This window comes from Paralichthys olivaceus, chromosome 19 (genome assembly GCF_024713975.1).
Source record: "Paralichthys olivaceus isolate ysfri-2021 chromosome 19, ASM2471397v2, whole genome shotgun sequence".
Lineage (NCBI taxonomy): Eukaryota > Metazoa > Chordata > Actinopteri > Pleuronectiformes > Paralichthyidae > Paralichthys > Paralichthys olivaceus.
In genome coordinates this window covers 16,882,264-16,900,775 of record NC_091111.1, presented here as the reverse complement: position 1 = coordinate 16,900,775, position 18,512 = coordinate 16,882,264, and the positions used below count along the sequence as shown (strand labels likewise).

Here is an 18,512-nt window from a genome sequence, read left to right as displayed (position 1 = left end):
ATGCAAAGCAATTACATTGCAATCTGCCGATAAGAGTGAAGCAGTAAACACAGTGAAGAATGTCCTTGAGGGTATTACGAGTGTTCCGGAACATGTTTTCGTAATTGGTCGACTATTATGTCAAGTTTTAATACCTTCCTCTTTGTCACAGTCATTTGTACGAAGAGCCACTGATCTGATTATCTCCACCTCCACGAAAACAACAAACAAACGTTTCCAGGGGACCGAAAAAGTGATGAACTGAGCTGTAGTTCAATGCTTTGTGACCCTAAACTATCAAACTGATTATTACGTGCTGCTGTTCACCTCCTGTCGTGACTCGGTACCTCTTCTTATTTCCTGTTTTGTTTTGAAACTTCTTTCCCTGTGTGTGTGTCTCTCTTCATTACTTCCTGTCTCTGTCTGATTTTCCTGCTCCTGTGATCGTCGGCACCTGTTTTCACCTGTGTCACACCTGAGTTCAATTATCTCTCAGCTGACTCAACGTTAGCCTGTTTATTTTTGATTGAATATTTCTCCTTGCTGTGTTTCGTATGTTTGCACCTCAGCAAAAAGTGTGACACCATCAAAATGACGTGACTTCTTTACCTTCTGAAAACTCTTCTGTGGCCGAGTTGTTTAAAAATCACATTTCCTTGTGTATTCTCTCCTGTAGCTTAAGGGTCTCATTTTTTTCACCTTTGTGTTTTTCATGTGATTTCTCAGATTAATTCACTGATCTCAAAACAAAAATCTGAAATATTCAGGGGACTGAGATATTTATGATTGTGTGCAGCAAACATTGAGATATGTAGAAGTTAAATGAGGTTTCATGAAGGGACTGCTGGGCCTGGGTGGAGGAAAGCTCTCTAGTGTCATTCTGTGCAATCTGATAATAAAGTATTTCTGTTCCATTCATGATGATGAGAAACTTCATCTACAAAGCACCTCTCTCAACTACAAGGTACTTGGAAAGAGCTGGAAGAACTGAAGACAAACAATGGGGAACAAATAAAAGCTGTTTGAAATAAAGCGGTCAAATTGCAACAGATGAAAAAAGTAAACAACATTAAACAGCTTGTTTTCTCATTGTGATAAACCACATTTATTTTTGTGAGTGCTGTTTCTGAAGCACAGTAAGTATGAATGTAACCCACTGGAAACTATGATATCGATCCAGCATGTTATTTTGTGGTATTTAACTATAATGAAAACATCAGAGTGAGAACAGGACTGGAAATAAGTGAAGTGAAAACACTGGGATCCCAGACGTGTGTGTGTGTGTGTGTGTGTGTGTGTGTGTCGGTGAGAGAATTACACCTGCTGTTAGTCTCACACAGTCGAGGTGAGAGAGAGAAAACTGGAGCCAGAGAGGGATTAAAGCTCTGACGTGTGTGTGTGTGTGTTCAGAGGCCATTTTCCCGTCTCGAAGGCCAAGGCTTCAGATATTCAAGGTGCTCGCTCCACAATGTCCAGACATTTGTTAGCAATTAGCCTCGGCCACAAGGCAAGACTGACTTTCAACAGAACACAGCGACCTTCCCTCCCTCCGTCTCCTCTCTCTCTCTCTCTCTCTCCTTTCTCACTTTTTTTTTTCACCCTGTCCCTTTTCCAGTCCCTCCCTCATTTTCCAGTTTCTTTGTTCCCCTCCCATCTCTCTCTCCCCTTTCCCTGCCACTCTTTCTCTTCCTCCCTCCCTCTCCCTTCTTTAAAGTCGCACATGGTTTCAGTCTGAGGAAGTTTAGTTTTTCTCAGGCTCTGGATGGGAGAGGGATGATGCCAGAGAGCTGCAGGCAAACACACATGTTCAAAACTTAGAGGAACTTTTTGCCAGTGACCTTCAGCACTGATGCACTTGTTAAAAATCTGTGCATCCTTTTGTGCATGTGACCGAATCCTTTAATTTAAGTGTTCCTCTCTGTGGAAGTCATTTTTGGAACTTTTTGGACTTTGGTGACAAGTGGAAAATGTTGCACAAAGTGATTTTGCTGACACCTCAGGGGTAAATTGCTGAATCGCTGTTTTCTGGACATTTGCTTTGTGGGGGAAAAAAAAAATCTGAAGCATCACCTGCATCATCGCGCTGAGCTTCAGCAAACTGGACAAGCTGCTAATAGAGGATTCTTGAGGCAGGAATCATGAAAGGTAAAAACGTTTGTATTCTGATCTCCTGCTACATCTTCCTGTGTCGTGCATGAACATAATGCAACAGTTTGTGTCATGGTGGCACCTGCACAGGGCACCAGAGCCCACATATGTTTCTCATCTGCTCTGAATCCTGGCAGTGTGTGGATCCTGAGAAAGTGGGCTTGTTGTTGTTGGCCGAGGGACTTTGATCAGTCAGCTTTAACTCTCCGTGTGTGCTCGCTCACCACATCCCCATTTCATAAAAACATTCAAATGTTATAGCTGCCGGTCAGATTGACTTAATATCCTCTTTAAAAAAAAAAGTTTAAAAAAAGGAGGTAGAGTGAAAACACAAGATTTAAATTTCAGAGTTTTCACAAACTGGCATGAAAGGAAATCTTCCAGTGGCTTTGAAGAGGGCAGCGGCTCGTTCATGTTTCAGTGAGAGGAGCGAGAGGCTGACAGAGATGGAAGGAAACAGTCAGAGAGGATAACACGGGGGAATGAAACTCACCCACATGTGGGTTTAGAGCTGCAAGATGTTGGGACGTGTTGACATGTTCATGACAGTAATTTCCACGTGATGGATTTAGCCTTGTATCTATTACCATATAACGGATAGATGTATAATAAAGATATAATCACAGATCACTTTGTGAGTCTTGTGATGTGTCTTTCTTTGGATTATGGTTCAGTTTCTGTGGTGCGAGTGTTTAAATTGACCACTGAGTGAGCTCCTCTCCTAAATAGCAATTGTCCAATCACACTCTTGTTAGTTTAGACTCCAGCCGCCATCACCTGAAACATTACGTCAGCCAGTCATCATCCTAACAGCTGCTTCTCTGGTGACATTAACTTCTATAACGGTTTCTAATTAGTCGTACGTTTCTGTTCCTTTGCTCGGTGTGAGCTCACATCAGCTGCTGAAGATGCTGACTTCTGTCTCGTGCACGTTTAAAACACATACACAAAAAATGATCACTATTGGAAGCAATAAAAAGTTTGTCGGACTAACAATAGAGCTGACAAAAGTGCTCACTCCTGCCACCTAGTGGTGTCTCCAGGTTGGATATTATACACTAGCACTTTTCTTAAAGTTTCAAAGTTCCTTAACCGAAGGGACAAATTGTATTGATGTGATATTGTTGAGAAGTATCAACGGCAGTGTTGTGTCATGAATTGTGTTAATATGCAGAAAAAGGGTCCCAGTGATTTTGGTTAAGTTTAATGAATAGATTCTGCTGCTATTTCATAAAACAAATTGTATTACAAATGTAAACTTGACGTTTTTTTGGTATTTGTTTCCTTTTTCTCCACGGGTTTTTATATTTTAGCACAGTTTGTCTGTTGAATTACGTAATTCTACTTCACCAATTAAGGGAAATTAATAGGAGTGAAAACAAAAACAAATTAAATCAAACTCCACTTCAAGTAGGCGTTTACATCAGCGTCTCTGTTTCAGTTTGAGCCTCGAGGGGAGCCATGAATCACGAGGCGACACAGCAAATTAACTCCCAGAACATATACAGTACCCTTCACAGCCCGGCAGCACAGGAGGTCTGTTGATGTGGTTTCCAGTCTTGCAGAGAATGAATCCAGCCCAGCCCGACCAGAACAAAACATGCTGCCTCATACATTCCTAATGGGGCCGGGGTGGGCCGGGGGGAGAGGAGGGCGGCGGTGGTGGAGGAGGAGAAGAAGGGGGAGGAAAAGCGGGAGGACAGGAGACAGGTGTATGGTTGGCAGAGGACAAGGAAAGAGTGAGAGAACGGGAGGAACAGAAAGAGGGAGAGATTTTCTCTCTGTTTTTGCTGTGCCTGCTTCAGGAACTGACATTTTGAGTTTGGACAGAAAGAAGAACTTGTTCTCTCCGTGTCCACTCTGCACCTTTTGGTTTATTTTTGCTGCCTCAGATTCACTATCGAAGTGTTTCTGCTCGACTTCTTCCTGTTTTTACACGGACGCTGAAAATGTTGAATGTGCAGCAACGAGATACTTATTTAAAAAAATAGAGATATTCTTCTTCCCGTTGTTAAGAGATAAACCATAAAAGTGATTTTTCAGAGAATTGTGCCTCTAAATTTGTGGTAACAGCTCGTTTAGGTCCAACGTGACAGCGCCCCCTGTCCACAAACCCAAGATTGCATCAAACTGACATTTCTTAAAGTACTAAGTTCGTAGGAACTGCTACCTACTTTCAATTAGAAGCTGTTTTAGTCAATTAAATTGCACGATTACACCTCCCTCAGTGAAATGTCTCAGCAGACTTTAGCAATGTGTATATTTGTTGATGGAAATTAACTGTGCGACCAGCCATTAGCATCATGTAGCATCACAAGTTTATTTATAGATGAATATCGATTATTGTGCAACTAGTGAAACCAAAATTAAAAAAATGTCCAGTTTCAAACAACATTTTGGACCCATTACCTTTTTCTTCAGTCTGAAACTGCAACGTGTTGTGATTCAGTAAATTACTCTTTAGTAAACAAAGCCACCTAAGTGTGTAATCGTGAAAATCTCATCTGCAACAATCTATAGATGATTTGGCACAAAATAACTTGACTGGTATCTCGACTTTTAATCAAAAGCTAACTTCCATTCAGAGCTTGTCTTATTATTCATCTCTATAGAAATTTCATCTAAGTGGATGATTACATGACCTTTGAGAGCAATCAAGAACACCAAGAAACCTTCAAATAAAGCGTTAGAGAATATCGTCCACACCCTTTGGCCTCGCAGGCCTGTAAAACCCAACCGGGCTCGTCTCTGTGTCCCAGCCTTTGCAGTTTAATCCAGAGAAAACATGATGCGTTTATGGGACCGTGACTCTGAAGATCTCCTGTTTCACAGCCAAACCACAATAAAAGAACATTCCCTTGTAATGGCTCGTCTAAAACTGCAGCTTCACAGTCTGCAGCAACACATACCAGGTGTTTATAGTTGTGCGAGGAGACCGCACATTCCAGTCAGAGGGCACCTAAATGACTTGGAAGAGGTCAGAGGTTTTGGAAAGGGATTCATTTGGTTTTACGAGTTGTGGTCAAGACCCTGACTCTGATCTGGAGCCGGGCCCATAATTCCTGGTTTTGTTTAAGGCTGGGATTTGATGGAGAGGCTTGAGGAGAATGTTTTCAATCTTTATCCAGTTTTTGGAGGGCGTCACACCATGGAGAGACCTGGCGAGGTTAGAGGGCATCTCGGGCACGTTAGGATCGCATCTTTCTCAGTCCCCTGGCCAAAAGCAATGTCCAGAGGGAGAGGGTGGGAGAGAGGGAGAGGGTGGGAGGGAGGGAGAGGGTGGGGAAGGGGTTGGGAAAGTCCAAAATCCCCTGATGCAAACCACCAAAGAGGAACCACAAACACAAAGTGGCGCTGATGGTTAGCTGACTCAAGTAAAGGCCTGGATTCACAAACACCAAAGGTCTGATGACTTACTGACTCCATGTGGTTGAAGAGCAACATCCTGATATTTGAATTTTTGACTTCGTAGTTTATCTTGAAGTCGTTTCCTGTACTCCTGTGTATAATCCTGTAAATTATCCACTCACCTGAACATGTAACCTCATGGAACTGGTTAGAAACAATCAACATTGTTTGGAAAAGCTCTGCGTCTGCCTCGTGTCCTGTGTTCTTGGTTTAACTTGCTGCTGAGTGATATTTTCATAGGTGCGCCGGCTAACCACTGTAAGACCATCTGAACGAGCAGCGAACAGTACAGCACACACACCGGGCCAAAACACTGACGTTCACTGGAACCACCAAGCTCCCACCACCTTCTGCAGAGCCACCGGGCCTCATGTAATAACATTTGAAAATCTTTTGCTCGCATGAGGGTTGTCAGGGACAGTCAGAGTGCGCATCAGCAATGTCCTTCTGTTTGGTCTTGATTTCTGTTGGTGGAAGAACTTGATTGGCTCACTGACCTCCAGACCTGATGAGCTGGTTACGAACGCTGCCATCTTGCACATTCGGATCAGAAACCATCTTTGGGAAAAATTAATTTGACGTGTACTAAGTTCATTTTCCTATCCTCTAACAAGGAGCTGGTGGGATTTAATACTTTTGGAATTGTTGTTGTTGGATTTTCTTCGGGATACTTTAAACACACCTCTTTCCAACATGTTTACTTCTTGTTACAGCTCTGATTTGGTCAAATGTTACATTTACTGTCTGTGTTGTTTTAAACATCTTTTTATCCAATTCAAGTTTCCAAGCTCCAGTGCAGCATTAGTGTCGTAAACTTACCAAATCTGATTCGGCATTTCCAAAAATCACTGACATCCATTCGCATTTACCTGATAACTTTGAATCCCCAGTCATGGTTGGATTTTCTGCCAAATAGGGAGCAGCGAAGTGGAAAGTTGGGGTGAGGAGGTGAGGCCGGTGGGTGGGCATGGAGCTCATGATCAGAGTTTGTTTCCTATCACAGGTCCAACTATTTGACTCTGGATTCAAAGAGACCACAAGCTAATCTTCACCACGTGTCGGACCAACCTCAACAAAGTTATTTGCCAATGATCACCATGTATAAACTTGTAGTTGGCATGAAAAGATTATTTAAACAGGATCAGATCTAAAAATAAGAGAGAATATTTGCACAATATCTAAGTAGCTAAAGTCAATGTTTTCCAACCGTTTTGGCTCGAGACATTTAAAATGTATTCGCCTGTTTGTCTGTGAACAAGATTACGAAAACACTCCAGGACGGATTTCCACGACACTTGGTGGAAAGATGGGACGTGCGTCAGGAAAGAACCCATTTAATTTTGGTGCAGATCTGGACAAATGAATCCATTGCAAGATACAACATTGTTTTGATGTTTTCACCATTTCCCTGGAAATAATTCATAGATTTTGGTGACTGAAATCTATGAGTATGATGCATTTGGTGCAGTTTGATTGAATTCAAGAGGACTGTTGGGCTGTGGGGGACGTATCTGCAGAAGCCATGGAGAAGTAAAATATGCTGTTCTTCGCAAAAAAGAAGAAAGATTAAAATAAGGTCTGGTAAAGTGAAAGTAATTCCATTTGGCAGAACCGTGTTTCTGAAGCTTTGCTGGGGTCCAGTCCTGCAGGTGGGGTTTGAGTTTGAGCGCTGTCACACCTGGCACCAGTTACTTCGAACCTTTGAGGTGGTTTTCACACTTAAGGCAGTTTTTTCTTTTGAAGGAACAAGAAACACAGAAATCCAAAACAGTTGCAAGTGTGGGTTTGTGTGATGTCACCACAGCCAGAAACAAAGGAAAGTGTGTTATCTGTTGAACATGTCAGCAGCGGTTTACAAAGATGCTCCGTGATGAAAATCCTTTTCTGCATCAAGTGACTGACACGTTTCCCTCTTAACGAAGCTCTGGAAAATTTAAACATTTGAAAAATAAAACGTTTGTGCACCAATTCGGTTCCTGAACCAAATACATTTCGAGCAGTTTCTGTGTTTTTGCCACGGCCTGAGTGTACATGCGTGACCTGGTGGAGCCGTGTAGTGCTGCTGTCGGATCAGCTCTGTTCAGCTGTGTGTGTGTGTGTGTGTGTGTGTGTGTGTGTGTGTGTTGGACAGGTCAACTTCCTCACTAACGAGCGAGACATGAGGGTTTTTCCACAGAGTCCAGAAAAAAAAATGCACTTGGAGAGAAAAGAGCAGAAAAGCCGGAGGGAGGGAGGTGAACAGGAAGAAATATAAGCGAGAGGGATGGATGGATATTTGAGGGCAGATATTGACATGAGATATTTTGTGCTGCGATTCATTTGAATCTGAACGTTTTCGTGCCACAGAGGCCTGAAAAGAATTCAGTTTTCCCACAGAATCAGGGTGGAGAAAGTCTGAAAAGATGAAAACTCTGTGTTGTTGTTATATTTCCAATAACCCACCACACTCTTCATACACAACTACAACACAACCACCAGTGCCTTCATACTTTTTTGCTTGTATGTTTCTGGCCACTTGGGGGCAGCAGAACAAGGTGTAAGCGCGATGTTTACGTATTTTTACCTTACAAAGTTGATGAACATGTGAACCACCGCACAATGTTTTGGCCACGAGTATTTTAAGGGACTTTTGGGGCCCCGGGCAAAAGAGACCCTGCAGAATTACGAAACTTTTGGCAGACAGCTGGTCCTGTGGGGCCTCGTTAGGGGTTTTGGACAGTGAGGGTCACTGCAGTCTCCTGTACTTCGTGATCATAGACTTTAGGAGAGTTGGTTGTGGTGCCCTGGTGGGACGCCTCTGGTTTTAGCCGATTTTACTGAATTTTCTTCTACAAAACAATCTGCGACACTCACTCTGTCTTTGTTTCCTTTCCTCGTTGGTGTCTCCTTAATTTTTTTGTAGATGTTACCTCCACCTCTTCTGTCTCCTTCTTCTCTCCTCCCTCCATCATTATGTCATCCCCTCACATTCAGAGACTTGTCCACTCAGACCTGACCTCAGCTGTTCCACCAGCGACTCACAGAAACACTTCACTGTGCCAAAGAGAACTTTGTTCAAACTTCATTCGGCTCTCATTGCTCCTGGAGCTAAATGTGTTGGTTAATCTTTCATTTGCTTCATTTAAACCTCAACTGGTTTCAAGCCACTTTTCTCTGGTTCTCTCTCAACGGCCAGACTTCCATTGGCGATGAGCTGATTATGTGGTGAACCACAGAGAGCAGACATTTTGGTTACAGGAATTTTTGCTTTTGGCTTCAGATAAGTAATAAAATGAAATAGAACCAACTATGAAAAAAGTATATTAACACCTACAGTTTGACCGATGTTGTACTTTCACTAGGACAGCAGACAGAACTCACACTTTATGCACCTGCTCGTTCATATTTTGCATCTCTTACGTTAAGTACTAAAACATTTGACTGAGAGTCTCCACCTATTGTTTGCTTAAGGGGAACTAAGCAACCAGAGAAATAGATAATTAAAACAACTCCCATGATCCCACGCTGCATCGCAACCTCATCATGGGTCTTTTTTCATTGTTTTAATTGAAAGACCCCTAGTGGCCCAGGTAACATACTACATGTTTAATTCTATGCGACGAGGTAAAACCTTTAAAGAGGCACCTTGGTAATCTGTCTGGCGTCAGTCAACACATCCTCCACATGTCAACACACCAAGTTCATTGCAGAGTCAAACGTGTTCAGGTGTAAAGATAAAGTCTTCAATATGCCGACGCACATTACATCAGCGTGGTGTTAACTTTGAGTCCAGCTCCTTTGGCAGCATCAACACGAGAACGTGTCCGACTGCTTCTCCTGAGCTCGTCAGCAACCTGCCAAACCCCCTTTTCCCTGAGTCTAAGAGCGTTCCCCTCGAGGAGCCCCCTCCCCTGCTAACGTCCAGCTCGGAACCCGCAGGCCCTCGGGGGTGGGGCCGGGCACCGGTGGTTTACAGTTAATGACGTGTTGTGTAAAGTCCACTGCTGTAACACACAGTCATAAAAAGCCCTCTGGTTATATATTCTACTCTCGTGCCTACTTCTGCCTTTTTTTTTTTTATCCCGAGTGTGTGATGACAGCCTCCTCAGACACATGTCCACACATAACACTAACACAACCCTCCCACCAGAATCACACAAGACCAACACCCGCCCTCATGCTGTGAACCGCCATGGGACTGTTCCTCCTGAGCGAGCAACAGCTCGGGGAAAACATGTGTGCAGAACAATAACATGGATTTTTCTAAGACAGCAGCTTCACCCTGAATACACTGTACAGTGCAGAGACTCCAGGGTGAAAGGGTGGAGGGATGTGAGGCAGCTGGTTTGTGTGATTTATGACCGGAGAAATAAAATGTGTTCGTGGCTCCAGCAGAAATGGTTTCTTCTTTTTTTTTGCAGATAACTATGGTGGATATGAGAACCAGCTTTTCAAAGGTAAGGAAACAATTTGGTGGAGACGCACGAGTCAAATTTATACAACCTGTCTTCCCTCAGTTGTCTCTGCACAAAGTTTCATTTTTCCATCATAAGAATCAGCTTGATTGTTTTTATTGGTTATAACATATATTAGAGTTACTGGTTGGAATCCCACATAATTACTTGTTCTTTGACTTAGAAATCGAAAAACATGGTAATGACAAGGAAAGTCTCAATACCAAAGTGTCTGGCACCAAACACATCAGCTTAAGTCTGGGTAATTAAACACACATTTGATGGATTTAGTGATGTAATGTCAACGCAAGACCAACTGTACGTAATCCTGAGTTGTTTACGATGTTGATTAATGTACAAAGTTTTGTAAATGTGGCTTTATTCAATGTTCAAAGCTTTTTCTAATATATTATAAGTCCATATTGTCTTTGTGGAGATGGTGGTTTTTGATGATCTTAAACTGAGAAAAAAATAAACACTTTGAAAATTAAACTTTGTATCTTCAGTTGAAGAATATGATGCTTTGAGATTCTCATGTTTATGTTCTTTTCCTTGTCTTGTTTTTCAGAGGAGGACCTGACAGGAGAGGAAGAGGAGATGCCGTCCTTTAGAGGTGAGCGTCACATATTCAGCACACAACAACAACGAACAAGGTCGTATGTATCAACAATGACACACAGATACATTCATGTATTATAGTGTTTGATCAGTAAAAACAATCCACTCACTCACATTCTCGTTGATATTCATGTGTTTCCAGGTCGCAGCAGAGGAGGCTGTGTGAGGTGCCGGCAGAGCCACTCGCTCCAGCTGGCCGTCAAAGTCCTCTATGGATTCGTTGCGTTCCTCATCATCACAGTGGCCGTGCTGGCATCACTTGGTGAGCTCAGCTCGATTTTTTCTTTTTCACCCCTGATATCTCCTGCAGGGAAGCTAGCCACTGCAGCTGGATGCAGTCAGCGGGGAAAACAGTCGTCGAAATATGAGCTAATTACATTTAGATTATGAGGAAAGTTTCCAGGAAGTTGCCCGAGTGAAGTGAGATATAAGGTTGTCGTGGGAAGTAAAACACGGTCCATTTACAGATGAAGTGAAAGCGAGTGCCATGTTCTACCTGACAGCTGCTCCACGTCAACAGATGCTTTTCACATTAACGTGACTCTTTATTGGGTTTCAAAGCCATAAATCCTCCACATTTACTACTGTTCAGGGTCTCAGAGGAGAGAGTGAGGGGCGTGATGCAGAAACCACACAACACACACACACACACACACAAACACACACACACACACACACACACACACACACACACACACACACACACACACACACACACACACACACACACAAGGTTGCATTCAGGTGCACATGTACAGAAAGGTAATAAAGTCTGGTTTGGTTTAAGCCGTGAACTGTGTGTGGGCATTTCATACACGTGTATGGTGCATGTGCTGGAAACATGTCGACATGCATGTTCATGGTTTGGCACTTTCATTGTTTTGTTCATTACCTCATACCAAGAATCTTGGTGCAAGGATGCATTGTGGGTAAGAAAAGAAGTCTTTACAATTTAGTGCAGAGCCAGGATTTTATTTTTTTTATTTTATTTAACATTATGAGACAGAGCACGTTTCGACATCTTCAGATTTCCCGAGGAATAATTCACGGTTCTTGCCAAAAAAAACACATATCACATTCAAAACAGTGGTTTATCTCTGACACTTAATTTATATTAAAAGTTCTAGTTGATATTGTTCATTCTAGTTGCTTCATGAATCTTTCATACATATACACAAGTCAGATCTGCAGAAAGACAACGTCACTGAGTTTAAACATCCTGTCAAAATCCCTGTTTCAGAGACACGAGAAGAATACAACTCTGGAGGAAACATAATTATAACGTGTCAACATTTTTATATTGTCTATTTAAGTCAAATAAATGAAAAACGCACATCAGCATTTATGAACCATCATAACACCCACACCAGCTGTTTTGTAATGCTTCATACACAGAAACAGCTCTGAGCTCGTGTTTTTTGTTAACTCACAGCACAGCTGTTCAACACCAAAGCATCAAAAAACTTCATGTCAACAGAAAAGATATTGCACTTGGCTGTAGAATGTGCATGTGCAAGGAAAAAACACCAACTTTTGATTTTCCCTTCCCTGCTGAACATCTGTTTTATAACAAATACATTATTCTGCACAGGTCTGTTAAGTAACAAGCGTGAAATGAAGTAATGTCTTTCCCTCTGTGCAGAATTGAAAAATGCATTTTTGGAGTGAAACACATTTTTCAAGTCATCACATATACACAAAGGTTTTAAAATATAAACAGCTGGTAAAACATGTACAGTTTCCACATTAAGGTTTTAATGATTCTTCACTACCCTTGCACGAAATGAACCACGAGCCATGTTAATCATCATTGTCACTGCGGCTAATACAGCAGAGCGTGTGGTATGATTCCCTAAAAGCATGTGGAAGTATTTATTTGTGCAAACATGCTTTGAAAAAGAGCAGCATTGACCCCCTGAGTCAGGGGCTGGGACGCTAGAGTGAATGTGAGCAAACACATTATACAAACCGACACTCACTGAATTGTTGTAGCCCTCATGGGAAATATGCCGGGGGGAGCAGGATGTGAGCAGCTGGTTAAACCACCATATATCAGTGTTTCAGTTGCATTTGTCAAGGTTTTACAGATAATTTCCAGATTTTACTCCTTTTAATTCTTCTAATTTCCTGTTAACACCAAGGAACCTCTGATGTTAATCATATCTGCATCCACTCAGCTGCATTATCATTGTTTCATTAATTCCCCGATGTTTACCTGTATTTGTTTACCTGTTTAAAACTAATGGTTTTAATCCTCAGAGGGAAGCAGTCTTTATTCTTTAATGAAACATAAATCCTGAAATAAATAACACAAATTTATATATATTTTACATGAATCAAACATTTACCTGTTTTCTCCAGTCTTCAGGAAGGTGGACAGGATGTCTGAGGAGGAGTCCATCTACCACAGTAAAATCACCAGAGTTCAACAAGGAATCGATGGTAAATTATTTCGATTTTGTTAGATATTTTTAATATTTAATATTTTTTCAATTGTATTTTACTGCAGCTCATCAGTCAATTTTTCCTCCATCTCCACTGTCTCTCCTCCTCCTCCTGTTCTTCTTCCTCCGGCTGCCTCTCTCAGACCTGAGCTCCACCTCTAACTGCTCAGGCTGTCTGGATGTGACGCTGTACAGCGAGGAGATCAGCCGGCTGAAGAGAGAGTTCGAGGACATCCAGAAAATGATACTGGGGCAGGAGCAGGTGTGGTGGCTCATACATTCTTCAAATGTTTGACAAAACCCAAAGGTAATTTGATAAACAAGATAACGATCACTCTTTCTTGATCCCCGCCCAGGTCCTGGACCAGGCGTCACAGTCCCAGGCCACTCTGAAGACCACCAACAGTCGGCTGATACGTGAAATGCAAAACCACCTGACGTCGATCAGATACCTCAACCAGTCCTTGGAGAGGTACCTGGAGCGGGTGGAGGCCTGGAAGGATGTGATCGAGGAAACTGAGGAGAAGATGAACACTCTGACGGAGGATCAGTACGACGTCAAAGCTACGTCACATCAGGTCAACACTACAGTGGCTCTCAGGTGAATGAACAGCTGATGAACAGATAATGAACAGTACTATACTTAAACTGTGGCTCTATCTCACAATACTGGACTAAAGTAGGGGACTGACGGACGGGTGTTGCTTTCCCATGTTACTAGCAAGGCCAAATTAGCAGAGTACCATGAAGACAGGATAACATGTCTTCTGTTGTGTTTCCTTCTGCTCTTTAGTGCAATGTGGATCGACGCCCTGCAGAGAAAAGCAGACGAGGAGACTCTGGTCCTCCAGAGGCTGACCAGCGACTGGCAGAACTACAGCCGCGTCCTGAACGCCATCAAATCCAACACAAGCAGCACCACGCAAACCATGCGCTTCCTCCAGAACAACATCGCTGCAGACCACCAGAGAATCGCCATGACCACCGAGGTGTACTACGCCCTCACTCAGCAGGTGTGTTTGCACAGAACAACATTCAATTGAAAAAATAAAGGCTAAGAGAAAGGTATTGCATAGACACAATGAGTTTCCTCACCACCACGGAGCAACAACGTGTATCTGTGTATTCTCCAGGTGATGAACCTGCAGATGCAGCTCGACAATGTGACGTCTTTCATGGATGAACACGAGGAGAACATGCATGACCTTCACTACCATTCCAGGTAACACGCATGCATACAAGATTCCACAATAATACTTGACAGAACATTTAACTGAGTGACGTTATTCTGTGTAACCAGCCCGATCTATTTTCTTCAGGTACTATGAGAACCGCACAGGTGAACGTTTCTCTGCCTTGGACGGTCGTCTGAACTCCATCACGATGGATATCGACACGGTCTCCTCCAGCATCAATGCCACCGTCAGCCACGTCCAGAGCATGTACAAGTACATCAACATCGAGAGCTCATCCTGTCAGGGACGCCTGGGCAGACACACAGAAGATCTACAGGTTGTAAACACACTAGAGCTCAGAATAGTTGTATAATTTGTTGCTGATAAATCGATCGATCAATATTAATAAGATGCAAGATGCAGAATTTTTGCTTTATCCCAGTTATAAACCAGCTAGGGTTCCTCAGCATGAGTGCACTTCTCTTCTCTCTGAGCCAAATAAAGTTCAAGATTAGACTCATTATGTAACTGCCAGTTAAAAGAATCACATGCAGTGACTGTACATTTCTTGACACACAACTGAGACTGTCAATGTTAATTATTACTTCTATGTCCATCTCTTCTTTGTCCTCGTTTCCCTCTGACTCTTCATCCTCACAAACCTTCTGCAGAATCTGAACAACACAGTCTTGTTACTCCTCCACTTAGCCGACACACTGAGGCAGCAGAACATGTTGTTAAATGTGCGACTGGACGTCGATGTCAGGAACCTGTCCATGGTGATGGAGGAGCTGAAGCTTGTGGATGTTCACCATAACCAGCTCATCAACAACTTCACTATACTAAAAGGTACAATATTGTCATTTTAAGATCTTCTACGAGTTCACCGTTCTTTAAAAACTTCACCTGACTTTCTTTTATCAACAGGGGCTCCTGGACCCCCGGGGCCCAAAGGAAACCGTGGTGAAAATGGTCCAAAAGGTCCTGTGGGACTGACTGGAAGCAAAGGTGACAGAGGCGCCTTGGGAAGTCGTGGATCTGCTGGAGAGAAGGGGTCTCTTGGGCCCAAAGGTGGACCAGGTGAACCAGGGATAAGTGGCAATAGAGGGATAGTAGGGGTCAAAGGAGCCAAAGGTTCTCTTGGTACACCAGGGCAACGTGGTGAAAGGGGCGAGAAAGGTGACATTGGTCCCTCAGGTAAAGACGGTCTCCCGGGACCCTCAGGGCCTCCAGGGATCCAGGGTCAGGCAGGACTACCAGGCATCATTGGACCAGCAGGACCAAGGGGGAAACCAGGGCCAGTAGGGCCACCTGGACCACCAGGAACCCCAGGACCTCCAGGCTTGCCATACCCACATGACCACATGCAGAAGCAGACCGTGACAGCTGGTGCTGGGTCGAAGAGGCAGTAGAGAGGTGGCTGGAGATATGGTCCAGAACTATGAAGGTTTAGAATCATCAGAGTCTGAAGGAATATCATCCATTGTGACTGGAGATGTGACAATCCATTTGAATGGGATGTGCAAGACAATGGAAAACTTTATGAACAGATGCAACACATCAGATTGGAGATGGGGCTTTTACAAGAGGCCCTTCCCAAATCTAGCAACATGGCCACAAGAAAAGAACAACAGTAGAAAACAGAACTGCAGCCATGGACTGAACTGCTGCTACAAAGTGAGACATGAGAGGACTCAAGTCTGGAAGTGGACTGTGTTTGGACAGACTTTTTCTTCTATTAGGTTCAAATACAACAGACCTTCCCATCTGGTTGTCCACATGCAAATGTCAATGTACAGAACGAGCTTATAATAGGGAATAAAAACATCCATTATTGAATTTGAAGTGTTGCCTATAGTTGAATGTACTGGAATTAAAGAATGTGCAAAACCTCATGGGGCTGGAGAGATGTTAACCACAGATTTGGACTTAACCTCCAGACTACTCCAAGGTTTACATTCCCGTGCACTACTATATGGGCACAGATTGGCTCACTTTATCATTTACACCATTACATATGCTCTCTCTGGTGGATAGCACTTTATTGGTTCTTAAAGTGTAAAAATTAAGGTCGGTTTGCTTTTATTTCAGTTTGTCAGAGCAGGTACTCTGAAGACTTTGTTTGTATCTACTGGGCAAAGCTATCATTTTATGATCTGTGTCTGACGAAGTTAAGTTGCAGAATGGAGCTGGAGCCAGGAGGTGTTTAGCATAAAGACTGGAAGGAAGGGGAAATGGATAGGAATTACTTGACAAACTAAATCCCTTTAAAACCACAGATTGTCATCGCTTATATAGAATAGATGGATACCCAACCCGAGCATATCTGGACCCCAAGAGTTAGGCCCAGTTTGGACAAAAATTACGAAATATTCAGGTTCTGGTCTGCCTCCACACAATCGCAATTGCAAACATATACCAATTAAAACAAAGAAAATACAACATGGTCTCTTGTAGGATTCAGGGGTTCTGTGACATGCATCAAAATTTTAGGAAGCTAGGCTATTATACACCCCACTTCCAGTCTTTATGCTAAGCTAAGCTAATCACCCCAGCGTTGTACCTTATCCACGTACATGAGAGTGTGTCTTCTCATTGAACGTTGAAGTACTCACGTAAGAGACAATGACGGCGAGGTCGATGAATAATCAACATGTAAAAGCGTTCTGGTATCAAACTACCGGTCAATCAGAGTTTGATGTTGTTTCTTTCTTGGTTTCTGCCTATGAATTATTGTGATTGTGGAGCAATGACTTTTGAGAGTGTTTACATAACATAAATAACCATTTACACATCAAGCTTTACAAAAAGGGACACATGCTACTTTTGTAAACCTGTGTGTTGTAATGAAATGCGACTGGCTTGCATTGAACTTCAATAAATGAAACTGGAAACATTCGGTTGTGAGTCTCCCACTGTACCAGAGCAGAGGGCTGCTGTGGCCCATGTGAAAGAAAGGGAGTGGTTCTGTCATTAATTCAAAACACATGTCAACCCCTCCTGTTAAATTTTTGAGGTCCGCAGCCACTGCCTCAATATTCAATTGTCTCCATTTACCCAGTTGTTTTAAAATAGGCACTCCACCAAGAATGTGGCCTGTAATTTATAATTTTCCTGTTGTAGTGTGCACAAAAATTATGATTAACAGGCGTGACGTACTGAAAATCACAATCTGTGACAAAGACTCGTGCAGATGTGTTGTTGTGAGTAACTGATAACCTTCCTGCAGCTGAATGACACCTCCACAGCAGTTCACTCTCTCGGAGCTGGAGTGGGACAGGATTTGTGGGACATTAGAAACCTGAACCCCAACAGAAACTTCCTTAAAGAATCCACCCAAATCCCTTATTCCTGCAGCCACCATGGCTGATAGTTATGAATCACTCGCTGCATTCACTGATCTGAAAAATATGACTTATGTACGTTAGCATACTTAACTATGCTGTATGTGCACTTTAGACATCCTTCAATCAGACTGGCACCTTGGGCTCTTGTTGAACCGTTGGGGGACAGATTTGCAGGGACATGCTGTTGTAGATCTTATCATGTCCAACGAAGAGAATCATTGAGGGTAAGAGACAATGATAGGAAGAGGATGCTAACATGAGCAAGAGGAGTCTAACTTGACTTAAATCCCATAAATATGACCAAGGAATGACAATTGGCAATAGATGCAGCAAACTAAACAGACACCATTTAATCAGCACATGACTGTGACGAAGGTTAATTAATTCGATTACATTACAAATTCATATTCACAAAAGGACAATGTTAGCTCATTCATTTCGTTACCATCTACCATGACAACAGAGATCCTCCAACCTGAAGGATGATGTTATTCTAACCCAAATGATTGTCTGCCCAGACACAAGTACTCCCTTACCTTCACCGGTCTCAGTGCAGTCTCAGCACCATCTCAACCTTGAAATCAGCACCAGAAACATGCAGTGATTCATGTTTCAGGGCGTCAGACAGCCACAATCACAATGAGGTTCACTTGGGTATTATGGGAAAAGGGGCCGGGGACCGAGGCCTGTTTAAATTGGCAGCGATGAACTGTTAATTTTGGTTTGCCCTGCACACCGCATGCTTACATGCGAGGCACATTTGAGAACTTCAATATTGCAAAAAAGGTCACAGGAGAGGGATGTTTGGAGGAGCTTAATTATTGTTTTTCTACTAACTATAGTAGTTTAGCATCTCTAATCGCAGACTCCTGTAAACACCGCAAATCTTCATCAAGTATTACGTCAGACCAGAACCTCTGTGGCGTCGTCTTTGTAGTGACTCAGAAAAACAGGAGTGTG

The 18,512-nt window shown here is 42.8% G+C and overlaps 1 protein-coding gene across 1 annotated transcript; it reads left to right on the top strand.

The window, feature by feature from the left end:
- The first annotated feature begins 1,681 nt into the window (after nucleotides 1-1,681).
- scara3 (scavenger receptor class A, member 3) lies at nucleotides 1,682-17,101 on the top strand. The gene is made up of 12 exons (XM_020097452.2): nucleotides 1,682-2,124; nucleotides 9,936-9,971; nucleotides 10,537-10,581; nucleotides 10,729-10,848; nucleotides 12,948-13,028; nucleotides 13,174-13,292; nucleotides 13,387-13,631; nucleotides 13,824-14,043; nucleotides 14,164-14,252; nucleotides 14,350-14,542; nucleotides 14,877-15,054; nucleotides 15,133-17,101. The coding sequence occupies exons 1-12, from the start codon at nucleotides 2,118-2,120 to the stop codon at nucleotides 15,615-15,617; spliced, it is 1,818 nt and encodes a 605-aa protein (XP_019953011.2). The 5' UTR covers nucleotides 1,682-2,117; the 3' UTR covers nucleotides 15,618-17,101.
- Nucleotides 17,102-18,512: the final 1,411 nt, after the last annotated feature.

Coding starts and splice junctions, on each gene's coding strand:
- scara3 (XM_020097452.2), top strand. Junction 13,632..13,823: donor AACACTACAGTGGCTCTCAG/GTGAATGAACAG, acceptor TCTGCTCTTTAG/TGCAATGTGGATCGACGCCC. Junction 14,253..14,349: donor GACCTTCACTACCATTCCAG/GTAACACGCATG, acceptor TATTTTCTTCAG/GTACTATGAGAACCGCACAG.